The sequence below is a fragment of the Canis lupus genome, chromosome 16 (genome assembly GCF_048164855.1).
Source record: "Canis lupus baileyi chromosome 16, mCanLup2.hap1, whole genome shotgun sequence".
NCBI lineage: Eukaryota > Metazoa > Chordata > Mammalia > Carnivora > Canidae > Canis > Canis lupus.
Window position 1 is genome coordinate 14,188,164 of NC_132853.1, and position 27,830 is coordinate 14,215,993.

The 27,830-nt window shown below is 46.6% G+C and overlaps 1 protein-coding gene across 9 annotated transcripts in view; it reads right to left on the bottom strand.

The window, feature by feature from the left end:
• RAP1GAP2 (RAP1 GTPase activating protein 2) overlaps positions 1-27,830 on the bottom strand; it is a 222,238-nt gene that overhangs the window by 68,707 nt on the left and 125,701 nt on the right. Inside the window, exon 1 of one of the 9 annotated variants that reach the window (XM_072779001.1) lies at positions 9,170-9,299. The exons of the other annotated variants lie outside the window; for them this stretch is intronic. Within the exon in view, the coding sequence (XP_072635102.1) occupies positions 9,170-9,196 (27 nt within the window). The 5' untranslated portion in view covers positions 9,197-9,299. Of the gene's footprint in view, positions 1-9,169; positions 9,300-27,830 lie in introns of those variants that run through there. 9 annotated transcript variants of the gene reach the window in all.

Below are 27,830 nucleotides of genomic sequence, written 5' to 3' on the forward strand. Positions count from 1 at the left end.
GAGTGGAGGCGGAGTCTTAGGCTTGGGAGTCTAGGCTGCACAGGCTAATGTTTCTGCTAGTAAGCACTGTCTGCTCCTTGGCCACAGACCGCACCCCCTCACCCCGGATAGCCAACCCCAACCCCAACAGGTGCCTCCAGGAGGTTGCATCCAGATACACAGACGTTTTGTTCCAAGCAAGCCTCCTTCCCCTCTTCTCCCATCCCACCTCCTTGCTCCTCTCTCCCTTCTGTGGTCCCAATCCCACTAACTCACACTGGACACAGTCTCTCTGCCACCAGCATCTGGAGGAACTGCTTCAACTGCTATGTCAACTTGGGCCAGGAGCCCACAGGGCTCTTTATTTTCTAATGGCAATGATGATTCAGCAGAACCACCTGGAGGGCTTGTTGAAAAACAGGTTTCTAGCCACCTCCCACCCTAAGTTTCTGATTCTTAGCCAGAGAATCTCCATTTCTAACAAATTCATGGGCAATACCATACTCCTGGTCTAGGGACCACACTGAAAACTTTACTAACCTGTAGAATTAACTGTATTTAAGACAGGTGTTGCCGGAAAGAGGTCAACCTGGCCAGAGCAGAGATGGAACAGAGCAGAGTGTCAGGAGTAATGGGAAGATGGACAGGTTTTTATAGGACGTCTTAAAAATTAGGCAGAATTCCATTTAAATCTCTGACAGGATTCAAAAATGCAAATGACTACAGATATCAGTCAAGTAACACAAGAGTGAAGCGATAAATAGAAATTGACTCAATAATCAAAAACCTCCCAACAAAGAAAAGTCCAGTGTCAGAAGGCATCATGGTAAATTCTGCATAAAGCATTTCAAGAATTACCATTGATCCTTCATAAACTCTTTAAGGATACAGAAGGGGAGGGAACACTTCCCAGCTCATTCTATAAGGCCAGCATTATCAAAACCACACAAAAAAAAAAAAAAATGAGGGAAGAAATCTATAGACCAATGTCTTTGAGGGATACAGAAGCAAAATCCTCAACAAAATAACTAGCAAACCAAACTGGACAGCAAGCCATAAGCCATGACCACGTAGAATTTATCCCAGGGGTGTATGGTTGCTTCAACATAAGAAAATCAATGTAATACTTCACATTAATAGAATGAAGGGAAAAAAACAGATGATCATCTCAACTAATTGAGAAAAAGCACTTAACAGAATCCAATAATAAAAACACACAGAAAACTAAACGTAGAAAGGAACTTCCTCAATATGATAAAGGGCTTTTTTTTTTTTTTTTTTTAACCCAAATCATGCTCAATGACACTGAAAGCATACTGAAAAAGATCGGGAACCAAACAACGACACCCATTCCCACCACTACTGTTCAATGTGCTGAAAATTCTAGCCAAAGCAATTATGAAAGAGAAAGAAATAAAAGATATCCAAATTGGAAAGGAAGAAATAAAACCCTAAATGTAGATGACATGATCCAATATAGGAAAACCCAGGGGTGGCCTGGATGGTTCAGTAGGTTAAGCACCTGACTCTTGATTTCAACTCAGGTCATAATAGCAGGGTCATTAGATGGAGCTCCATGTTGGGCTCTGTGCTCAGCATGGAGTCTGCTTGGGATTCTCTCTCTCCCTCTGCCTCTGCCCCTACCCTGCTTGTGCACTCGCACTCTCTTGCTCTCTAATAAATAAACAAAATATTTTTTAAAAAGGAAAGAAAAAGGAAAACCCAAAGGATACACACACACATACAACTAAAGCTTATAAAGGATGTCAGTAAAACTGCAGACTATAAGATCAACAAACAAATATCAGTTGTTTCTATACATGAATGAAAAATCTAAAAAGAAAATTAAGAAACCCATTTCATTTGCAACGGCATTTTAAAAAATCTAGTATAATTTAACCAAGGAGGTAAAACACTTGTATACTGAAATCTACAAAACAGTGATAAAAGAAACTAAAGAAGATGTAAAAAAAATAGCATGACATCCCTTAAACTAAAGAAGATGTAAAAAAAATAGCATGACATCCCTTGTTCATGGGTTGGCAGACATAGAATTCTTAGGATGGCAATACTCCCCACAAAGCAATCTGGAATGCAACCCCTATTAGAATCCCAGTTGGATTCTTTGTAGAAACTGAAAAGCTGATCCTAAAATTGATCTGGAAACTCAAGGGAAAACATTCAGCCAAAACAATCTTTCTTTCTTTTTTTCTTTAATTTCAGTATAGTTAACACACCAATGTTACATTAGTTCCAAGTGTACAACAGTGATTTGACTATACATCTCGCTACACTCCCAAGTGTCGCTACCATCTGTCCCAATACATCACTATTACAATGTCATTGACTCTATGCCATACTCTGTGCCTTTTATTCCCATGAGTTACTCATTCCATAACTGGAAGCCTCTATCTCTCATTCCCCTTCACTCATTTTGACCAATCCTCCAACTCCTTCCCCAAACTGATAGCAACCATCAGTTTGCTCTATGAATTCATAAGTCTGACTCTGCTCTTTGTTTATTCATTTGGGTTTTTTTTTTTTTAAGATTTTATTTGAGAGAGAGCATGCAGATGGGGAGAGAAGCAGGTTCCCCACTAAGTGGAGAGCCTGATGCTGACTGGGGAGCCCGACTCAGGACTTGATCCAATGATCCTAGGATCATGACCTGAACTGAAGGCAGATGCTTAACCGACTGAGCCACCCAGATGCCCCTCATTTGGGTTTTTTAAGAGTCCCTCTATGAGTAAAATCATATGGTATTTGTCATTCTCAGTCTGACTTATTTCACTTAGCATAATACCCTCTAAGTCCTACCTTGTTGCCTCAAATGGCACAAATCATCCTTTTTATGGCTACATAATATTCCATTGTATATATATATACACCACATCTTCCTTATCCATTTGTCTATTAATAACACCCTACTTCCATATCTTGGCCACTGTAAATAATGCTGCAATAAACCTAGGAGTGTATATATCTTTTCAAACTAGTGTTTTTATATTCTTTGGGTAAATGCCTAGTAGTGGAATTACTGGATCATATGATAAATCTATTTTTAATTTTTTGAGGAACTTCCATACTGTTTTCCACAGTGACTACACCAATTTCACACACCGACAGTATACAAGGATTCCTTTTTCCTTCATCCTTACCAACACTTGTTAGTTGTGTTTTTTATTTTAGCCATTCTGACAGGTGTGAAGTGACATTTCATTGTCATTGTCATTTCATTGTTTTAATTTGTATTTCCCTGATGATGAGTGATGTTGAGCATCTTTTCACGTATCTGTTGGCCATCTGTATGTCTTCTTTGGAGAAGTGTCTATTCAGGTCTTCTGCCCATTTTTTAATCAGACTGTTCATTTGGGGTGGGTTTTGTTTTTATTTGCTTGCTTGTTTTTGGTGTTGAGTTGCGTAAGTTCTTTTGGATATTAACTCCTTATCAGACACATCATTTGCAAATATCTTCTCCCATTCAGTAAACTTTGTTTTGTTGATGATTTCCTCTGCTGTGCGAAAGTTTTTTTGTTTCAATATAGTCCCAACAGTTTATTTTTGCTTTTGTTTTGTCTTAGGAGATTTATCTTTTAAAAAAAAATGTTGCTATGGCTGATATCAGAGAAATTACTGTCTCTGTCCTCCTCTAGGATTTTTATGATCTCAGGTCTCACATTTAGGTCTTTCATCCATTTTCAGTTTATTATTGTATGTGGTGTAAGGAAGTGATCCAATTTCATTCTTTTACATGTAGCTGTCCAGTTTTCCTAACACTACTCATTGAAAAGACTGTCTTTTCTCCATTGTATATTCTTGCCTTCTTTGTCATAGATTAATTGACCATAAAACTGTGGGTTTATTTTGGGGCTCTCTACTCTGTTCCATTGAACTAAGTGTCTATGTTCGTGACAGTACCATATTGTTTTGATTACCACAGCTCTATAGTAAATCTTGAAATCTGTTTTGTTCTTCTTTTTCAAGATTGCTTTGGCTATTTGGGGTCTTTTCTGGTTCCATACAAGTTTTAGCATTATTTGTTCTAGTTTTGTGAAAATGTTATTTGGTATTTTGATAGGGACTGCATTGAATCTGCAGATTGCTTTGGGTAATATGTACATTTTAATAATACTGGTTCTTCCAATCCATGAGCATAGAATATCTTTCCATTTGTTTGTGTCACCTTTAATAATATTTAAAATAATAAAATAGTTAAAACTTAAAATACTAGCTTTCAGAGCACAGGTCCTTCACCTTCTTGGTTAAGTTTATTTCCAGGTATTTCATTATTTTGATTCAGTTGTAAACAGAATTGTTTTCTTAATTTCCCTTTCTGCTACTTTGTTATTAGTATATAGAAATGCTACCAATTTCTGAGTATTAACTTTTTATCCCATGACTTTACTGCATTCATTCATTACTTCTTGTAGTCTTTTGGCAGACTCTAGGATTTTCTATGTATAATACCATGTCATCTGCAAATAGTGGTAGTTTAATTTCTTCTTCACCAGTTTGGATACCTCTTATTTCTTTCTCTTGTCTGATTACTATGGCTCAAACTTCCAGCACAATGCTGAGTAAAAATGTCAAGAGTGGACATCATTGTCTTATTCCTAACCATACAGGAAAAGCTCTTAGTTTTTCACCATAAAGCATGATGTCAGCTGTGGATTTTTCGTATTTCTTTACTATTTTGAGGTATGGTCTCTCTAACCCCCACTTTTGAGAGTTTCTTTTATCATGAATGGATGCTGAATTTTGTCAAATATCTTTCCTTATTTATTGAAATAATTTATGATTTGTATCCTTTTGTTGAAGTGGCATATCACATTAGTTTGTGAATACTGAACTATCCTTGCATCTCCAGATTAAATCCCACTTGATTGTGGTTAATGATCCTTTTAATGTATTGTTGTGTGTGGTTTGCTAATATTTTGTTGAGAATTTTTGTATCTGATTTCATTAGGGATATTGGCTTACGGTTTTCCTGTGGTGTCTTTGGCTGGCTTTGGCATCAGGGTAATGCTGGTCTTCTAGAATGTATTGGGAGCTTTCCTTCCTCTTGTATTTTTATTTTTTTGAATAGTTTGAGGAGAATAAGTATTAACTCTTCTTTAAGTATTTTGTAAAATTCACCTGTAAATCCATCTCACCTTGGACTTTTATTTTTAGATAGTTTTTTGATTACTAATTCAATTTCATTACTTGTAATTGGTCTGTTCAGATTTTCCATTTTTCCTGCTTCAGTTTTGGAAGATTGTATATTTTAGGAATTTATTCGTATCTTCTAGGTTGTCCAGTTTATTGACATATTTTTTTTTAAGATTTTGTTTATTTAGGGACACCTGGGTGGCTCTATCTTAAGCATCTGCCTTTGGCTCAGGTCATGATCCCAGGGTCCTGGGATGGAGCCCCATTTCAGGCTCCCTGCTCTGCAGGGAGTCCGCTTCTCCCTCTCCCCCTCCCCCACCATGCTAATGAGTTGGGGCAGGAGGGAAGGGCAGAAGGAGGAGAAGCAGACTTCACTCTGAGTGTGAAGCCCCATGTGGGGTTCAATCTCACAACCCTGAGACCATGACCTGAGCAAAAACCAAAAGTCAGAGGCTTAACCAACTGAGCCACCCAGGCACCCCTGACATAATTTTTTGCAGTATGCTCTTATAATTATTTCTATTTCTGTGCTGTTAGTTGTTATTTCTCCTCTTTCATTTCTTATTTGGGTCCTTTTTCTATTTTTCTTGATGAGCATCAGCCAGAATATTCCTGAAAAGAACTAACACTTCCCAATCTCAAAACTTACTACAAAGTTACAGTGATCAAAGCAGTGTGGCACTGATATAGGATAGCCACATAGAGCAGTGGAATAGAATTATAGTCCAGAGATAAACCCATACATTTATGGTCAACTGACTTTGAACAAGGGTGCCAAGATCACTCAATGGGGAAAGAATAGTCTTTTCAACAAATGATACTGGAAACACTGGATACCCACATACAAAAGAATAAAGTTGGACTCTACACTTCATAACATATACAAAAATTAACTCAAAGCAACATTATAAAAGTCAAAAGACATCAACAGAATGGGAGGAAAATATTTGCAAATCATACATCCAATAAGAGCCTAGTATCCAGAATATCTATTAAAAAAAAACAAACTCGTAACTTAAAAAGACAAATAACCCAATTTAACAAGAGGTAAAGAACTTGAATTGACATTTCTCCAAAGAGGATATACAATGGACCATTATCACATGAAAAGATGCTCAACATCACTGGGAAAAATGCAGATCAAAACCACAGTGAGATACCACTTCCCACCTACTTGGCAGACTATCATGAAAAAATATAGAGAGAAATTAACAGGTGTTAGTGAGTATGAAAAGAAACTGGAATGCTTATGCACTGCTGGGAGTAATGTAAAATGATGCAACCGCTGTAGAAAACAATTTGGTGATTCCTCCAAAGGTTAAACATAGGGGCACCTGGGTGGCTCAGTCAGTTAAGTGTCTGACTTTGGCTCAGGTCACAGTCTCAGGGTCCTGGCTTTCAGGGGACTCTGCTTATCCCTCTGCCCTTCCCCCTGATCGTGCTTGCTCACGTTCTCTCTCAAATAGATAGATAAAGTCTTTAAAAAAAAAAAAAAAAAAAAAGCTAAACATACTGGTGTTACCTCATGGCCCAGAAATTCTACCCCAGGTATAGACCAAAAAGGACTGAAAACAGGTAACTGACATATACTTCTACACAAAAGTTGCTCACTTGTACAGTGAACAGCAGCAACACCATTCACACAGGCCAAAAGCTGAAAACAATCCCAATGCCCACCAACAGACAGATGAGCAGATAAGCATTTCCATAGGGTGGAGTATCATTCAGTCACAAAAAGGAATGAAGCACTGCTACAATGCAAACAAACCTCAAAAACATTGAGATAAGTGAAAGGTGCCAGATACAAAAGGTCACATACTGTATGGTTCCATGTCTCTCAAATATCCAGAATTCCAGAATTGATAAATCCAGAGAGACAGAAAGCAACCTCATTTTTTCCAGGGGCTGGTGGGAGAGGAAATGGAGAGTAACTGCACAAGGGGGTTTCATTTGGGAGTAATGAAAATACTGTAAAACTAAACAGGCAGTGCTTGCACAACAATAAGAACATACTAAATGCACTGGATTGTTCACTTTAAAATGATTACCTTTATGTTCTATAAATTTCATCTCAACAACATCAACAAAGTAAAATAATGTTGAGCTGCAGAGCATGTACCCCTGCGGCTGGTGTCTAGCCAGGCTACCAGCAGAAATGCAAACTCGGTGTTACAAGAGTTTTCAATTTTTTAAGATAAGCCGGAAATCCAAATTTGCATATGAACTCTCCCAATTTTACACACTGATAACCAACTCAAAGTTTTAGAAATCTCTATGTGGACCAAACAAAACACATCTATGAGCCAAATCAGCCCATACTATGCCCTGGACAGTAGGAAGTCCATGAATGTCCCTGAGCTGGAAAACGAGATGACATAAGCAAAGTTTTAGAAAGCCCCGAAGTATCCTCTGTTGGCACCCGTGATGCACCAGGCAATGAATCAGGCACTTCGCAAATGCCACAACATAAGCCTCACAAGTGTCCAGGGAGGGGGTGAGAGGGTGGGGGGACTGAGTGGTTAAGCAGCCCACCCAGAGTAAACACACTCAGTAAAGGCAGAACCCTGATGGAAGTCCAGATATATCTGGGTTAGCCAACTCCACATCTCACACGCATGTCTGATGGGCATCTCAGACTTCACAAGGCCAAAAGAACTCTCATTAATGTTTTTCCTCAAAAGCCTGTACCCATCCTAATGCTCAGGACAAAGCCCCAGAGTCGTCATCATTGGATTCTTTATCCCTCATTCCCCACCCCCAATCCTGTAGGGTCCACTGTCAAAACATATCCCAAGTCTGAGCACTTCTCAGCAGATGTCCTGCCTCCACTGTATCTCACTGTCCCTCATCAGGACCATGCAGCAGCCTCCTCGCCAGGCTCTTGGCCTCCATACTGCACCTCCCTCATCAGCTCCCCATATGACAGCCACATGGTCTTTCTGAAAAGTGAAGCAAATGACATCAGTACCCAACTTAAAACTCTCCAACATACCACTCCACACTCCTGCCAAGGTCCAGGGCAAGGGTCAGGCCATTTTGGTTTAGTAACAGGGTCACCAGACTCACCCTGTGTCCTGGAGCAGCGAAGCCTAAGATTTGGGGGACTCCTTACCCCCACCCCCAAATAAGTGTCCTACCACTGCCCACACTCATCCCTAAACTGTCACCCTCAGCCCCCCTAGAGAAAGGAGGCCAAGCCAAGGAGATGGAAGAAACCAAAGAACAGTGCCCACCTCAGCCTACAGCAGACAGGTCTGTGAGTGACAAGGGGTCCAGCAGTCCCAACCTCTCCCAGTCAACCTAGACCCCCCCCCCATGTTCCCTAGGAGGGGACAAAGGGCCTGGCACAGCTGAACTAGGGGCCTCCAAGAATAATCTGGAACCACAGAGCCTCCAAGAATAATCTGGCTTGGCAGGAAAGGACCCTGACTCTCCTGTCTAGCCTGGAATATCCCACACACACTGCTCTCAAGTACACACTAACCGCACAGCTCTGAGGCTCTGTGACAGGAGCAGAGCCCCTGCCAGGGCCATTCAGGGCACCACCCCACAAGGGGGAGAGAGGGCTGGCCCTCCAAGGCAGGCTTGGCCAGCTCCAAGTGTCCACGGCCAGGCAGAAGCCCAGCTACAGAGTCCCTCCACCCTCCCTCCCTGGCCCTCTGTCGCAGGGCGCACCCACCTGCAACACGGCCTGCGGCTGGCTGTGGAGCCCCTCCAGCTCCCGCACAGGGCCAAAAAGCCTTGTCAGTTATGACCTCTGCCTGGCCCTATACCGGACCCTGTTCCAGATCTCCAGGCCACGGAGGAAAGGTTCTTGTCCTCAACTCTGCCCCATGACCTCCCACAATCCCCTCCACACACATAGCCCCTACCCCCACCCCGGTCCCTGAGTGATAGGTGGCTCCTCTGCCCCACAGTAGGTCCAGAGCCACAGGAGCTCCTTGGCAGGCCACAGGGGAAGAGCCTCTGGCTCCTCCCCACCCACCCACAGGTGGGACAGCAGGGCCTAGACACTCCTCCACGGCCCAGGGACACTCACCAAAAGGTTCTTTAAGAAATCCATCATCTTCCACCAGTGCCCTCCCCTGCAGGTCGGGGGGCAGGAGGGCTCTGCCTCCCTGAGGACCACTGTAGCTGTTGCTGCTACCACCACAGCTGCTGGGCTGCTGCTGACGTTGGACAACTTCCTTAAGATCAAACAAGGAACTGCAGGATTTGGGTGTCCGCCCGGAGCTGTTATTCCACATTGACTAGCCCTGACCTTTGACCCCCTCCTTCGCCAGTGCTGTTGTCCTAGGAACCCAGGGCTGGTGGTCATGTGTCATAAGGGCAAGGTGTCCCCTCTCCCAGGGGAGAGGCACCATGCCAGCAGGGTGTATGAGGAGACCCACTTGGGGGCATAGGAAAGGGTGCAGGAAGCATTCCCGTCTTCCATCCTAGCATGAGCTCTTAATGCTGCTGGCCTGCCATGTGGGATGAAGGCAGGACCTCGTGTGCTGGGGGCCTCAATGTTCCCATCTGAGAACTGGAAAGCTCTATATATAAGGAGAATAAGAACAAAACAAGTAAGCAGGTGCCCGCATCTTTAAAGGCATTCACATGGACCTCATAGATCCTCAACAGTCCTACTCAAAGGTTTGAAGAAACACCTGAAAGAGTGGGAACTGGCTCCTTTCCAAGTAGGGCTTATAGGAGGGCAGAAGCATAGCGAACTGCTTTCTTTCAGTAACAGCTTAGTTTAAGAATCATTACATGTATTACTTTGGTTTTAAAAAAAAAATTTGTTTAAAAATGCTTTTAAAGAGAATAGTCCTCTTGTCTTATGGCTATCCCATAAGAAAAATTAAAAATAAATAAAGCAAATGGCTTGGAGAGACAAGTGACCTCCACAACTCAGGGTCCAGAGGCACCAGAGTGCTATGCCATTAACAAGAGTGCAAGTGTGGGGAGTAAGGAGCCAGGTCCCCAAGCTCGGCCCAGGGCTCACTTGGGTCTCAGAGTCTCTTTCCAACACTAATAAATACAACACATTCACCATCCATCTACAACCGTCGATCCCATTCCAGCTCTGGGCAGAAAGGGAAGGAGGCTCAGAAGAAAAGGACTGAGTACACCAGAAGGCAGTATGGTGTGGTGGAAAGAGTCCCCACACTTAATAGTAGACAAGGTTTCAACTCGTGGCTCTAGTGCTTACAAGGTGTATGAGCTGGTTCCTCGGCCTCTGGGCCTTAGTTTCTGTTGTCTGTAAAATGGAGACATATGACCCACTTTGCGAGATGTTTTAGAACAGGATATGGTGTATATACTGTGTCCAGTGGAGACTCTCAGCCTTTTAGTTGGTGGCATGAAAAGTACCCCACCACCTGCTCAGCCCCACCAAGAAGCCAACCTTGTCTCTGCCTTCCATCCTCTGATCCCGCCCACCACCAGGCACATGGCCCAACAACTCTCCTCAGCCCAGCCCTATCGTGCTACTGCTTGAGCTCCAGAGTACCCAAAAGCATCCATGGGTGGACAAAGGCCAGGAAATGTCCCCAGGGGCTGAAGGAGGGCACAGCTCAATTGAGGTCAGAGAGGCCTTGGCATGGGTCCATCTCTGGGGGCTGGAAATGACACTGGAAGTCATAAAGGTGGAGGGAGAAGGGCAGAGCTCTAGGTTGTAAACTGTGCCACTGCACACAGTTGTAAATGCCATGTGCTAGGGGGATCCCTGGCTGCAGAGAAGGCAGGACAATGTCCCTCCTGACTCTTAAAATTCTAACAGAAAACCAGCCTCCCTGTCCCTGGGGAAAGGTACCCAGAGTAAGGCTCCTGTGTCCTCAATTATCTTCCCTGTTCCCTCCCACCCCTGCTTCTGGCTCATCTGCATTCCTGCTCAGAGCCAATCAGTCATTTAGCTGAGCCCCGACTCTGCCAGGCTCCCTCCTACAGGCAGCACATCCAAAATACTTCTGCGACCCCCCTGCCATGGCACCTCAGGGCCCAGGAAGCCCTGTGGCCCAACCCCCTGCCTCTGCACAGGAATGCATTCAGAGGCAACTACAGCTAGGAAGGAGACAGGCAACTGACTGATACCCTCTGGCTTGAGCCCCAGTCCCTCTCATACCCACTTCCCTTTATTTGGTTGATTCCTACTTGCTCTTTAGGCCTTAGCTTACACATCACCTCCTCTAGGAAGCCTTTCAGGCCTCCACCCCGCACCCCCACCCCCCATGATGCTGCCACAGCATCTTGCACATGCCCTATGGAATTGTTCTCTCTCTCTGTATTATAATTTCTTTTTTTGTTCCCTCCACTTCATCTGTAACCTCAGCACCTGGCACATAGGTGTTCAATAAATACTTGCTGAATGAATAACTAAATAAAGCAACTGACTTCCATCTAGTGACTAAGACAACCAGATAGGTAAATAATTACAACTCGAAAAGAGAAACAGTAATGGGGATAAGCCAGTGCCTGCATGGATGCACAGAAGAGTGGGCAATGGCTATGCTACAAATGAAAGACTTTCCAAAAAGGGGTTACTGTCCCCATGTTGCAGGTAAGGCAACAGAGCTACAAGAAAATCGAGTCCAAAAAAAAAAAAAAAAAAAGAAAATCGAGTCCAGCATCTAAGGATCCACGTTGGTAGAGCAGGAGCCAATCTCCAGGCCTAGGATTCATTCCCACTACCTCCCATTTGACCCTTATGATAATTCAGTTGGGGAGGAGGTGGGAAACAAAGTCCAGAGAGGCTAACTGACCTGCTTAGGGTCCCACAGCCTGTTTGGAGCAGAGCCAAGTGTTCCCGGTGAAAGAGGGGATGAGGTGGAGAAAATGGAGAGCAAGAAGGGGCAAAGCACGGGAAAAAGAGCAGTGTATCAGCCTTTGGTAAATTCTAGAGGGTGGGAAGGAGGCTCACAGCCCCTGGCAGAGTCCTGAGCAACTGTGGCAACAGGACCATACCCTGGCACTGGCAGCCTCTCCAAAGTGGGCAGGCCAGGTGGGCCCACAGGCCGAGATCATCAGTCCTGAGGCCAGCCATGCACAGAAGAAGGAATGAGGGCCAGGGAGTCGAACAGCCATTCTGGTGGACAAAACTGCCCACGGACCACCGGGAGTGGTCAAATCTCCTCTCTGTCAAATTAGCCTCCTGTGCCTCGGAAATGAGATCTCTCTTCCTTCTCTACCAGAAAGCCCACGATTAAGGATGCCCAACGGTAATAATTTGATTATAAAACATCCTGCCTGTAGCAAGTTCACCTGGATCTGCAGGGTTTCCTTCTCTACTGGAATTTCTCACCAGCAGCTGTGGTCCAGTAAAAAGAACACCAAGTGGGAATCAGGCAGACCAGCATCCAACTCCCAGCTCAGCCACCAGCCAGCTGTGTGACCTTGGACCCCATTTTCTCCACCTGTAAAACTGGAAGAGCAATCCCCCCCTCCACCATCCTGGGTGTGTCTGAAGACGAAATGAGATGACAAATGTGTGTGTGCCTAACACAAAGATAGCAACTGTCTCTCAACTCTAAATCGGTCAGATTTACGACTAATTTCATGATGGGAGCAGCTGACATTTATTGAGTTCCCATTATATGGGAACTCTTGACTCTGATCTTCATGACCACCTATGAGGCAGTTACTATTTTTAATCCCACTCTACATTTGTGGAAACTGAGGCTGACAGATTCAAAACGAGGTCCACAAGACAGCACTGGCAAGACAAATACAGCCTTCAGAGTCCAAGTTGGGAAACGCCACACTAACAGAGCCTGGGAGCATTGTCTGGATCAGCTGGTGGGTACACAAGGGGCAGGCTGCTTGGCTCCAAATCCCACCTGTCCTTCCTTAAAATCTTTCTGAAACCCTGCAGCCAGAATTTCCAGGGCACTTGACTTGATTTGGGTACATACCATATTCTGTTTCCTCTTAATGGCTAGGACTATCTGATCTTTCCTCTAGATTAAAAATTCCAGGGACACCTGGGTGGCTCAACTGGTTAAGCATCTGTCTTTGGCTCACATCATGATCTTGAGGTACTGGGATCAAGCCCCAAATCAGGCTCCCTACTCAGCGGGCAGCCTGCTTCTCTGTTTCTGATCCTCCTCCTTCATCATGCTCACGGTCTCTCACTCGCTCCCTCAAATGAATAAATAAAAAATCTTTTTAAAAATTTTAATTTAGGGACACTTGGGTGGCTCAGCAGTTGAGCAACTACTTTTAGCTCAGGGCATGATCCCAGGGGTCAGGGATCAAGTCCCACATCGGGCTTCTTGCAGGGAGCCTGCTTCTCCCTCTGCCTATGTTTCTGCCTGTCTCTGTGTCTCTCATGAACAAATAAATGTTTAAAGAATTAATTTTAATTTTAATTAAATAAATAGATGAATAAAAACTCCTGGCAGGCAGAAGCTAAGTCGACACACACCAGATTTCATCAAATCTAGAACTACCTCCACACAAGATACATATTATTTTATATATCACATTATAACAAAGCAAAAACACCACCAGTGACAAACCGGGGCATGTATTGCTAGTGAGATGTAGCCCTTCAAAGATGTTAAATGAGAGGGGAAAATGTGTATCTTAGAAGCAATGAAATACGGTAGTAGCTACTCGGTAATTATTCGTACTCAGTAATTATTTCTTGGGGTAGTAGAAAGAATACTGAACTTGAAATCACAAGCCTCAAGTTTGTGTCTTACCAGCTGGCTAAAGGGAGTGCTACACATACCTCTCTAAGATTCAATTTTCTCATCTATAAAGTGGAGGAGAGAACTCTTCCCTTCCAGCGTAGTTGTGAGAACAAGAAGCACTCAAGAAAATGCTTCATAAGCTGTAAAGCACTGTCCCAACTAAACTATGAACATGAAATGAATGGTGGAAGACTAATGCTATGAGGGACTATGACCAAGGCCAGGAGACCCTGTGGGTAGTTTGCAACAGGCACTGCCTGAGGCAGTCCAGCCCCGTTTTCTAGGAAACAACCGAGGTTCCCACTTCCAAGACGTCCCTACCTTGGAACAAGGGTGTGACACTTGTTCCCAGCCCAAGACTGATGAAGGAACCATGGAGTCTACCCAGTAGAGGCTCTCCAAGCCAGGCTTTGGGGTGCCCGGCTGCAGAGCTTCTGGATCCCACCCAGTCTGTGCCTGAAACTTCCAGGCTTACAGAGAAACAGCTCAGTAAACCTCATGGGGTTATCAGGTCAGAGGCCTGCAGGAGGGTGCTGGGCAGCAATGCAACAAAAACTCGCAGTCAGGAAAGTATGAGGGTAGCCTGGCTCTGGGTCTCACCAGTGGCCATACTGCGGCCCTCTGCTGGTGTCTATGCTAAGAACAGGAAGTAAAGCAACACGGAGGCTGGGAGCATAGGAGCAAAGGGCAGTGCTGGCCTCCAAGAAAATCTCTGCTTCCCCTCCAGCCTTCTTGTCCCTGAAATGCAAAGTGTCCCATGTCCACAGCTTCATCTAATTGGCGTGGGGGGGGGCGGGGGGGGGGCGGCTAGCTGAGTGTCAGAGGCATGGCTCTCCCTCCCTCCATCACTCCTTGGTGATCTTCATTCCCCAGGCAAGCTGCCTGCGTAAACCAGGGCACCCTCCAACTCCCCCTCTCCCATTCTGCTTCCTTCTCTCTGCCCCTGTCTCCCCTCTCCCTCCTGCCCACTGTCCTTGCTCTGTGAGAGTGGAAACTGCAGCCATGCCGTCACTTGGACTCTGGGTTTACAGCGAGCACAGCCGAAGCCTTCTGTACCCTGCCTCTCCCCCTCGTCTTCCAACAAGTAAGTTTTAAGAAACAGGCACTACTGATCCTGCTGTCAACTAGCTGCTTCTCCCAGTCCTGGCCTTGACCCCCTGCCCGGGGGAGAAAAGAGGCTGAAGAAGTTGCTGCTGGTTTGCCTGGTCAGAAAGAACCCAGCCCAGCCCAGACATGGGACCGGCACCCTCCCCAGCAGACCCTGCTCCCCTTCCTTTATCTCAGGAGCTGTCCCCTGCCCTCCCCTGGGAGTGTCACTGCCCTACTAGCAGTCTAGACTACCTCAGGGAGCCATGAACATACCCAGCTACCACCAGGAAAGGGGGTCCTCATCCTGCCGATCACTTGGCTATGAGTGACCAGAGCTCAGTTCACTCTTCTCCAAAATAAAGATTACTTCTATTCTCACTGCCCAACTCACTTCAAAGGCTTTAGGCAAGACTGAGTGGAAGGACACAGCCTCACAACATTTCTAAAGTAGGAGGCAGCACAAGCCAAGACATAACTACATGTCAACCAACCTTCTCAACAGACCTCTCCTAGCTCTGTGCCTCGGCTCCCATACTCATTCAGAGCAGACCGGGGCCACTCTCCCCTCCTCTCCATCAGGACCATGCTCCCAATGTGCCTGAGAGATGCCATCAGAGTCATCACACCTCAGCCCTGGCGGCCCCTAGAGAACCCAAAAGTCCCCTCCCCAGAGGGAGAAGGCAGTAGGAAGGCTGGGGGGATGCCAGCCCCCACCTCTCTACGTGCTGAAGGTTTTACCAGTGGCTAACCTGCAGGAAGGGGACATCTGCAAATTGCATGTTCTTTCCCTTCCCCATCTTCCAGTTAATGATTACCTAAATAAATGCTTCGTCCCGAGTGATTCTAACAGGCCTGGAGCTCCAACAGCCTAATTACACATGTACAAGCACATGGGGACGTTGACACTGAACAGCTCTTTCCCATAAACCATATGTCAAGTTGCATGGTTGCCCCGCCCACTTTTGCCAGCTGAGGCTGATGAATGGGAGTGCAGGGGCAAACACAGGTCCTCGTGAGACTTGGAGTGGTACTGCTGGGCTGCCCAGCCCAGGCCCCACTGTCCTGGTGGGGGACAGCATTCAGCTACTAATACATCCCCCCTGCAGAGTCCTGCAGCACCCACCCCCAAAGACACGCCTCACAAGGGAACTTCAACAAAAAACAACCTAAACATTCACACTTACATATACACACACACACACACACACACACACACACACACCGCCCCTGGCAGGTTTGCAGTCCCCCAGGGTGAGGACCATCCCCCAGCTGCACATGCCCTCCTACAATAAACAGTTGTTTCTCCTGCTGTTTCTAATTTGCCTGCCCAGCGGTCCGGTCTCTTCCTCAAAAACAGGCAGACAACAAAGGAGGTGTGCATCCAGGGGATGTGTCGGAAGCGGTATGGACGCCTGGCTCAGAGGGCTTGTGCCCACCTTCCAGACCTCACACTGAGGCTATAGGCAGGGCAGGCTTGACAGAGCACATGAGTATGCCATGCGGGAAACATGGGACCCAGCAGCAGATGCATTTAAGGACCCTGCCACGGCCCCCACTGAGGCCTGATCTCCCCTATGGATGTCTCCAGGAGTACCTGAGTAGTGAAGCAGGCAGTGGACACAGTGGTGGGGACCCAGACTCCCTGGGTCTGCCTAGATGACTTTGCAGTTGATGCACTGGTCACAGAGCCCCAGACCCCTGCAACCCTGGCCCCAGGTGACAGGCTGGTGTTGATGGTACAGGTCACAAGGGAGCCTGGGAGCCCTACAGAAAGTCCACACCCACAGCTGCACTCCAAGTCACTCCCTGTGATGCAGATACACAAGATGGAGACAGGTGACTGACAAAAATCTATCTAAAGACAGCTCTGTCTGGCCTTTTACACACCCAGACACACTTTCAGGACCCTTCCAGATCCCCAAAGGCAAGTGATATGCCCTAACCCCAAGGCACAGCCCCATTTTCACTAAACTGGGAGTTCCTTTGGCCACATGACTGTCCAGAGGGAGGGGTAAACTGGAGCCCTGGGAGTGACCAGTCTGAAAGGGCTGCCAGGAGGTGAAATCATGACCCTGTTCTCCCAGGCCTAAAGGACAGGACATTTCTCCTGAAGAAGGAAGGTCCATTTGTGACTTTGGCTGAACATGTGAGGCTTGGCCTGGGCAGTCACCCTTTGAGCCATCCTCTCACAGCACCGCCAGGCAGCCTGGATCTGTTCTGCCCTAGGAGACAGGCCGCCCTGATTGCAAAAGGAGCCCACTACTTTCTTGGGGCAGGACAGTAATGGGGGTGATGGGGATCCCAGCTACCAGGACAGTCTGACCATATACATAAGACACCCCACGTCCAGCTGCACTTGGCCACTCTGGTCAGCTCTGTGGCATTCTCTACACCATAAGTGATACAGTCTTCCTGTCTCCGTTGCTAATCAATCTAGCCCCGTAACTCCCCTGAAACTACTCTTTGCAAGGTCACCAATGACCTCCATGTTGCCAAACCCAAGAACTCTTGCTCTACCTCATCTCTCAGCACCACTCCCCACTTCAACATTACCCTCCTTGGGCTTCCTAGGAGTGTTTCTCTCCTGGTGTTCCCTCAGCCCTCCCTCACAGGCTCCTCCTCACAGATTCCTCCTCCTCTGGAAACCTCCTCTGTGGACATCTTCAAGGCTCAGCCTGGGCCCTTTTCTCATCTCTATCTCTGCTGTCTTCCCAAGCTTCCTATCTGTCCCCCTGGATTTAATGCCATCTCTAGGTTGACTCCTCACATAAATGTCTCCAACCTAGACCTCTCCTTGAACCTCCAAATTATCACTTCCAAATGCATATGTGGTTTTTCTGCTTTGCTGCCTCATGAATATCTCAAACTCAGCATGTCCAACACAGAACCTGTGATCTTCATCCCAGAACCTTTCCAAGCCTTTTCCATCTCAGAAAAGTGGGACCAAAGTCCACCTATTGCTTAAATCTCATCTAGGACAATTAGATATCTAGATGCCTTCCCTGTCCAGTCTAATAACATATCCTATTGTTTCAACCTCTTCAACGTAACTCAAATCCACCCATTTCTCTCCATCTCCACTGCCATGCCACCTCCAGTTTCAAGCCCCTTCCAACTTTCTGCCCAGACTAGAGCAAAAGGCCCCAATATGATCTCTTTCCACTTCTGTGGACCCACAGTCCACAGGGGTCCTCCCCCACCATAATGATCTCTCTGCAGTCCAAGGCAGAATCTGGACCCATGGCCCCAGAGCCCTGAGCTTGGCAGGGCTGAAGCCAGATGCTCCAGAATGGATAAGACTAGTTCCTCTCCTTGAAGCCCCATCCTGCTGAGGAGTCCAGGCTTGCCCTAGGGTCTCTCAGGAATCTAGCCCAGTTGACCAGGGTGATAGTCCTCACAGGGCTGAGGTTGTCACCCACCCCCTCCCTGTCCCTCACAATAGCTGATAGGTAATTCCCAGGAAAGACCATCTGGGTCTTGGTGCAGAGCATCCCCCACACTCATGCATCAAGGAGATTTAGAGATTATCAATGAGCTGGAAGGCCCTGCCAGGGTGTTTGCACACCCGGTGATATTGAGTTTTAAACATGTGTGCCTGTTTACTCTCCCCGCCAGAGCTTTGCTGGCTGCCCCGTAGCTAGGCAACGCTATCTGACCCGGGGAGACCAAGATGGGGGGACTTTCTGTGCCAGGCAGGTCACCTGGGGAGGGTTATCTAAGTGCAGCCAGTCTCAACATAATGAAGCTCCTGTCTTCCCTCCCTCACCCCCAAATGATCCCAGGCCCACAGGCTGCACAGCAGACCACTCTGATGGGAGGAAGTAGGTTAAACGGGAGGAAGAGGACAATGTGTGTCTGGAGGCAGGCAATGGTTACCTCCTTTCATGAAACACTGGAAAACTCCAAGTAAGGGCTGGGGAAGCCTACATATGTCACTTTTTTTGCCTTTGACAAAGGGTAATACTTCCACCTGGGTGGGGGATCAGCAAGTTACTGACCTAAGGTAACAGAATCAAGGTCACATCTCAGCTCTAGACTGACAATGTGCATGTTGTGTGGCCTTCTTTTCTCTGTGGAAAAGGTTAGGGACATACAACATGCCTACCCTTTAAAACCCATGGTCTGGGGAAGACATTTGAAATTATATAATTGGTCATGCACTTACAAAGCAATGAAATCAGGCAGACAAAGAATCAGCCACAGGACCATGGAACCCTGTAAGAGGAAGACTTAGTGGGGTGGGGGGGAGGCGGTTTCTAGGGTTTCCTTAGGAATGGATAAAAATCCTCCATCTTACAGATGAGAAACTCAAGTCTAACAAAGCCCAGTGTCTCCCACTGAACCACAGAGGTGGCCTAACCTTGCCATAGGCTGAATAATGTGCCCCTCTGGCGGGATAACCTCTCCCTGCTCCACAAAACTGAACTGCTCTGTGGCGTATATTCACAGCCTAAACTTTTATTTTGATACTTTGCTACCGGCTCCCCAGATGGTTCCTAACCTACTTTCTGCTTCACTATGTTGATGTTTGAAGGATTCACTCTGGGGCTCCCAGACACCAGGATCCATTCCCTCATGGGGAAGTGACTGAGAGAGCATCATGCCGGGATTTAATGCCTGAGCTTACTCAGGCTGTCTTTGTCTCTATGCCCAAGCAGGGACCACTGGACTCTTTAGTGGAGGATATGTCCCATCCTGGGTCACTCTCGGAGGTAGTTTCTGGGGTTTTTGTCTCATTGCAGCCATCATACCCTCAAAGAGTGGAGATCGTCTCTTCTCAGTTCAATAAGGGTTCACCAAGCATGAGGAGACCGATAAATAAGCTGCAGCTCCTGCTTCCTATTTTACATGACCTAACTCTCCTGACCACAGAATCACTACCCCAAAGGGACACTCAAAATGCTGCCCCAAACTCCATCTGGACAGGCAACCATAGGTGGATTCATAGAATCCAGCTAGATTCTCAGAATCATCCTGATCCCCACCACAACTCTGAGGTGAGATGCAATTCAGGTCTCCTCTGAGCCCAGGCCACCCGCTAGGACTAGCCCATGGGAAGAGAATGCTCTAGAAACAACAGTATGGTGTCTGGCACAGGTCTTAAGCCCAGCCTTCAGGAGCCAGGTGGATATGAGGAAAACAGTCATTGGAGAGAGCACATCCCTCCTAGTAACACTGAAATGAATCTTTTAACATCATGTTGTTCAAAAGAAGCCTATGTGAGGGCAACCTGGGGCCAGGCCCACAATGGAAAAACCCAGCCCCTTCACCTCACCTCTCCCATCCCCTCCCAGCCCTTCTCCAGCTTCTCGCCTCCTGCTCTCTCCTTGCCTCTTCTCCCCTCCCTACACATCCTTTGTCCTTTCTCCTTCATCCCCCTCTCTTCCTCTTCCACAGCAGATGACGCCACCCAGCCACCCACCCCTCACTCCTGGCTCTCCAGTTAGAGTCAGCCAGCCATCATGTTAACATCTGACATTTCAGAAACTTCTTCATCCTACTGCCAAATCAAATCAGCTCAGCCCACATCATTTGCTAACAAACCCAATTCCCTCCTGAAACGGGCTCAATTTCAATGTGTAACTCAGCCAGGGGGTTCCGAGGGCTCCCTCTGTGAAGAAGACCCTGCCAACCCAGCCTCCTGCTTAAGGCATGGCCTGGCAGTTCCCTTCCAAAGGACTGTGTCATGCCTGCTCAGGAGCCGAGTTCATAGGCCACACCACTCCCCTCTAAGGAGCTAACCACTATGTTATTAAGTTGAAATAATTTAGCAAAATAATAACAATGGTTCTACTCTCAAAGGTTTGTCATTTTTTTTTTAATCTTTTGCCTCATCTTTAGAGGACTCTTCTAGAAATTAATATCTTTTACAGAGAGGAAACATTTACCTAAACTTCAGCAATTCCTTCTGAGCTGCTTGGTTTTTTTTCCCCTCACTGGTTAAATGCAAGTAAAATCAAATTTAAATCTTTGTATTACAAAGAGTGAGATCCCATATATTTATGTCTCTGTATGATGCTAAGATGACTGGATGCTTTGCAAATGCTAAGAAGGAATATGTCTGGATGGTACGATTATTATTAGGGCTTTTTTCCCTAATTTCTCTGTACTTTACAATTGATCAAATTTTTTATAATAAGCGTGTATCATTTTATTAAAAATAGTTGGCTTTTTGTTGCCTATTTACTTGCAGAAAGCTCTTATGAAAATTCTCCAAGAAAATGCTGGGCTTTTTTTGCTCAATGCCACATTCTCAAGGCTAGATTAATCACTGAAGATTCATCATCACCTATTATGGATATTTATTAAGCACTGACCACTAAGTATTTATAAACCACCTCCTCTGGGCCCCTGCTGTAGCAGGCCCCATGGCAGCAAGAATAGGAAGAGCACACCCTGCTCCCTCAGGACAGGCTACACTGAACCAGTCTCTCCTGGCCCTGCACCTGTAACACCCTGCCCCTTGCACACACACACACACTCACACCCCTACAACCACACTTGAATGACATCCAAATATGGAGGGATAAGCAGGTGCTGGCAGAGCTTCCGGACCTCACTAAGCTGCCATCAGGAGCTCCCAGGGGAGGGCAACCCACACCCTATAGCAGGTTAAATGGTAGCCACCCCCCCCCCCGCCCAAAAAAAAAATATGTCCACATCCAGGAGCCTGCGAAAGTTACCTGACTTGGAAAACAGGTCTTTGCACATACAATTACCTTAGGATCGCAAGATGAAATCACCCTAGATTACCACCCAGGTGGGCCCTAAATCCAATGATGAGTGTCCCTATAAAAGACCCACAGAGTGTAGAGTTAAGACAAAATGGAGTCATGTGGCCCCAAGTCAAAGGAACACCTGGAACTACCAGAAGCTGGAAGCAACAAGGAACCTCCACACTTGTGCCTCTGGAGGGAGCACAGACCTACTAACCCTTGATTTCAGACTTCTGGCCTCCAGAACTGTGAAGAATCCATTTCTGTTGTTTTAAGCCACCATAATTGTGGCATTTTGTTACAGCAGCCCCAAGTAAGGAATATATACATCAAGGCCTGAAACTGCATCTCCACACTCAGCTGGGAGCAGAGACTCTGCCAGGGGTCCAGTGAGGGAAGGCAAGAGGAGAGGCATGCTTGGAATCTAGCAGGAGGGGTCCTGTGAGAGGTCCTCCCACCCTCTATGAGGAAGGACCTATGGCAGCTACAGGAAAGGAAGAGTGGGATTATCAAGGAGACCTGCCCCTCCCACCCCCCACACAAGCATTTAGCTCAATGTCCACAATAATTACCACCAGTATCTACTGTGTACCAATATATATAACATGTACATGTACTTTATGAAGCCCTCGCTCACCCACTTCCTTCTGTAATCCTCACAGCAACCCAAAGGGATGGGCTCAGTCTACAAATAATGGAACTGAGGTTCACAGATCACTGAACTGCACAATGTCACACAGTTACTAAATTCCAGGCCAGGCCCAGGACTCTGTCCCACACATTCACATCAGAGGAGGCAGGACCCAAAAAGTAGGGATGTCACAGAAGCAGGTGCTAACAATAGCCAAACTGTGGAAGGAGCCTCGGTGTCCATCGAAAGATGAATGGATAAAGAAGATGTGGTCTATGTATACAATGGAATATTACTCAGCCATTAGAAACGACAAATACCCACCATCTGCTTCGACGTGGATGGAACTGGAGGGTATTATGCTGAGTAAAATAAGTCAATCGGAGAAGGACAAACATTATATGTTCTCATTCATTTGGGGAATATAAAAAATAGTGAAAGGGAATAAAGGGGAAAGGAGAAAAAATGAGTGGGAAATACCAGAAAGGGAGACAGAACATGAGAGACTCCTAACTCTGGGAAACGAACAAGGGGTGGTAGAAAGGGAGGTTGGCGGGGGATGGGGGTGACTGGGTAATGGGCACTGAGGGGGGCACCTGATGGGATGAGCACTGGGTGTTATGCTATATGTTGGCAAACTGAACTCCAATAATCAATCAATCAATCAGAAGCAGGTGCTAAGCTGGGGGCAGGAGAGCTGGTCAAGCCCTCAAAGGCAGGTGGCATGATTCGGGCTGGAGCAGTAAAGGAAGCGTCCCCAGGGAGATTCTGGAATGCCAACTGCTCTATCAGGGCACAAGACCTGTCTAGAAGTATAGGCTCATGTTAATATTAACTTTAGGCAAAAGGAGTTAGGGAGGACACTCCTGACAGAGGCAAACAAGCCATGAAGTGCATTCCAAAGCCAACCCTGGACTCTCCAAGACCCTAACCTACCCAGGCCTACCCTTAGTCCAGTCCCCAAATCCTTCATGCAGATGCCGGCCTTGCAGGCCCTTTGTGCCACCATGGGAACCAGCTTCACCTGTGACCCCTGACCAGCTCTGGGCAGCCCAACTACAAGAGATGGGAACATGATCCAAAAGGATGCTCCCTCCCTGAAGGCCCCTTCCCCAGGGGAAGACCCTTAGTTTGGGGCTTTTTCTAATACCCTCACTGTCTGAGACAAGGGGCTTAGGTAGGGCCAATCACACAAAATGCAATTTCAGTTTTGTTCATTGGACATGAAGAGACACCTCAACCATGGGCACCAGGCAGGGCAAGAAATCAAAGAAACTACACTAACAACAGAGAGATCAGTGTATTTCCTTTTAGACTTTCTCTGTAAGCATGGCTGCCATATAGAGGAATCATAACGACTATCTATTTGCAGCGCATGCTACACACCTCTGTTCTAAGCAATAAACATACACCATCTCAATCTCCCTTAAAGCCACATGAGGCAGGTTCTCTTACATCTCTATCCTACCAAATCAGGAAACTAAGGCAAAAAGAAGTTACATAGCTAGGAAGTGGTAAAACCGTAAGCCCAGGGAAACTGGCTCCTGAAACTGTGTTATTAACTACAACTCAGTATTGCTTCACATTTTTGAGAAAGAGCATCAAAGGGGTCCAAGTCCAGGTCAAAGGAGTGGGATTAGCCTCCACAGTGGAGGAGACCATGTGGCCTGTCAGAATGAAAGGGGGAATGGGCTAGAGAATCAAAGAGGAAGGGAAGAGGGTTCCCAGAGAAAACACTCTGGAAGCCTAGCTATTCCCCCTATATAAGGGATGAGAGGAACAAGGCCAAGTGGCCCACACGGCTAGACCAAGGCATTAGCAATGTCTAGGAAGCAGGGCTCCCTTCTGATGCTTCCAGCTCAGAATGCAAGAGTCCCAAGGCTACATAGGAGCAGGCCAGGGACTCTCATATGCTGGTGGCTCCCAGGTCCCTAGAGAGAAGCCCTTACTACATGTTTCTGAAAGGCAAGAACATCATCATCATCATCATTATTATCATAATCATCATCAAAATTATCGGTATCAGGGGTGCCTGGCTGGCTTAGTCAGTGGAGTACAAGACTCATAATCCCAGGATGGTGTGTTTGAGGCCCACACTGGGTATAAAGATTATTTAAAAATAAAATCTTAAAAAAAAATGACCTAAAAAAATGACCTATTATCACAACCAATTATTGACCACCTACTGTGCGTTAGCTGCTTCACAGACTACCTCATTACTCCTCACACCCCCTCTTCCAGGTCACGTAGCTGTTGTGCTTATATTACAGGTGAATAAATTAGAGGTCAGGGAGATTAAGTAACACTCTAAAACAATTCACAAAAAAAAAAAAAAAAAATTAAAACAATTCACACACAAGAGTATGGAGTAGTGTTTAAGACAGCACAGGCTCCAGAGTCACCCAGACAGACTTTGAGTCCAAATCCTGGCTCTGCACTCACCAGCTGTGGGACCGTGAGCAAATAACTTAACCTCTTCTGACAATTTCAATCAGAGATGCCAGAAATAATTCATCTCAAATGTCAACTGCAAATGACTGGCAGTGGCTGCCTGCAGTGCTTTGGTGGAGAGGGTTCTGAGACCACATCTGAATTCATGGGCAAGTGTGCTGTGATCAATTACTGACATTTGCCGTGGGGCAGTGAGGTGGGGCGGGGGGTGACAGCACAAGTGTCACATATCTGCCATCCCACATTTAGAGAAACACCATGGCTTATAGAAATGACTATACAAGAACACTAGCACGGCCAGTGGACTTTTGACTAAAGCACCAAAGCAACTCAAAAGTATTTTCAGCAACTGGATATCTATATGGGAAAAAATGGATCTAGATCCCTGTATTATGCCATATGCAATTAAACTGAGATGGATCGGGGGCACCTGGGTGCTCAGCAGTTGAGTGTCTGCCTTTGGCTGAGGGTGTGATCCCAGGGTCCAGGACCAAGTCCCGCATCAGGCTCCTTGCACAGAGCCTGCTTCTCCCTCTGCCAATATCTCTGCCTCTCTCTGTGTCTGTCACAAATAAATAAATAAAATATTTATAAATAAATAAAAATAAAATAAACTGAGATGGATCTACAGCTAAAACTAGAAAGCTTCTAGAAGAAAATATGGAAGAAGTCTTTGTGATATGGAGTGAGCATGGACTTCTTAGGACATAAAATGAAAAATTAGAGATTGTCAAAACTAAAACTTCTGTTCATCAGAAACACTGTTAAGAAAGGGATGAACTTGTATCCAGACTATGTAAAGTAGGCCTTTACTACTAGTAGTAGCGATTTTATTTTATTTTATTTTTAAGACTTATTTATTCATGAAAGACACGGAGAGAAAGAGAGGCAGAGATATAGGCAGAGGGACAAGCAGGCTCCATGCAGGGAGCCCGATGTGGGATTCGATCCCGGGACTCCCGGATCACGCCCTGAGCTGAAGGCAGACATCCAACCTCTGAGCCACTCAGGCATCCCAAGACAGCAATTTTAAAGGGGAAGGAGGGCCAAAAGGAACCATAAAATGGCCAACAACTATGTAAAAACCTGTTCAACATCATTAGTCACCAGAAAAATGCGAATTAAAACCACCATGAAATGCCCCTACACACTACTCAAGTGGCTAAAATGAAGCAGACTGCCAAGGGCAAATGTTGGCAAGGATGTGGAGCAATCAACCGCCTCACACCACCGCCAGCAGCAATGTGAAATGGTGCAGTCATCTGGCGATTGGAGGTTTCGTATAAAGTTAAAATTCATCTACCCACTGACCCAGAGATTTCACTCTAAATATTTACCTAAGAGAAATGAAAACCGTTCCAAAAAACAAAAACCACAGCACAAAGCAAATCAAAATGTTCATAGCCAGAGCACCTTGGTGGCTCAGCAGTTGAGCATCTGCCTTCGGCTCAGGGCATGATCCCGGGGTCCCAGGATCGAGTTCCACATCAAAGACAGCGTACATACGAGCAGCTATGCACCCGTGAGAGGTAGCTGCATGCAGATGGTGCACACAGAGACATCTCAATGTCCTCAAAGCATCTGAGGCATACCCCCACAGACGCAGATGCAGGCAAGCCCTTCCTCATGTCTGCACTGTCCCTGAGCTCCTGAGAAGGAGCTTCTGAGGGGATGACATATGGACATAAATGGGGGTCTGTGTGGAGACCAGAGACGGCTCTCCCAGGGCCCGCAGTGTCACCAAGAAAAGCTCTGCAACGGTGGGAATGGGGGTACAAATATTTGTCCTAACTCTCATGTCCCCCTCCAAGGCTCTCTCAAGGAGAGGGAAACCAAACCTTCCTGCTCTGTCCTTGAGCCCTTCCTGCCCCAAGAAGGTCCCCTTCCACCCTTCTCACAATTGTGTCATTACTTCATTCATACAAAATTGGTAGACCTCACAGGGGCCTACACCCCCTTGCTCAACCCTGATGGAAGGGGGCAGTTTCCCTTCCCGGCATGGACAGAAGAGAGGAGGCAGGAGCCATGAACAAACTGAAAAGCTGACATCGGGCCTCAGGCTCAAGCTACAAGCTGGAAAGGAAAGCCCAGCCCCGCCCCAGGGGGAGAGAGCAGCTGATGGGCAACAGTGAGCCTGGAGGGTGAAAGGGGACCTGCATGGCTCCACCCAAAGGGAATGAAGATAGTGCAGAGGAGAAGCTCCTCAGACTCCAATTCCCTCCAGTTTCTTCCCAGGAGACTTCTGCTACCTGACTTACCCCAAGGGTTTCAAGGGCATTAGTGAATCATGGAGTGTAGAGTACCAAAGAGACACTATAGGAACAAGACTTCTGCTCCTCTCCACAGCAAGAACCCCAGGCCCCCATTACCTTCTTCTGGAAAAGAGAAGATCTGAGAGGGACTGCCCTTGGACTCTCACAAAGTGGCATGGAGAGGTCTGAGGGAAGTGGCCCTCAGACTCTCACAAGGGAAGATCACACGCATAGACTAAACTAGGGTTGCCTCCCAGCTGATCAGGCCACTATAGGCCTGGTGGGGATCCAAAGGCGACTATGACAGTTCAGGTCAAGGTCAGAACAAATGCCAGCATTGTCACCCAATGAAATGCCCTGCACATTCACTGTGAGCTGGGAGAGAATAGGAAGGGTCAACCCCCTCACCTCATGAAACCCAGAAAGGCTGATGTCTCTAGTCAGTCCCAGAGGGGTAGCCCAAACCCGCGCCTGCCATCAGGGCCCTTCTGCCCACCCTACCCCTCCTCCCCAAGAAGCCATCCTCACTCCTCTCCACCCCGAGAAGCCACACGACACATTTGAGCTTGTCACATGCTGAGCCATATGGTTTCTTCTGCTCAGTGAAGGCTCCCTGTAGACAGCAGGTTCTTTGAGGGGTAAGGACTGCGGCCTCAGTTTGACCCCACAGGGCCCAGCGCAATGCTGGGCACACACAGTTGGCCCTCTCTAAATGCCTATTGACCCATTTGGGCATGAAAACCAGATCATAAAAAATGTGGACCTAGAAACAATCCACAGCATTCCCAGGGACACAGCCCCAAATCCCTCTCCCAGCCCACCCTGTACCATCCACAGTGTGAGTTCTGGCTGAAACTGGGCTCTCATTCAGCCCATCTGCTTAGCA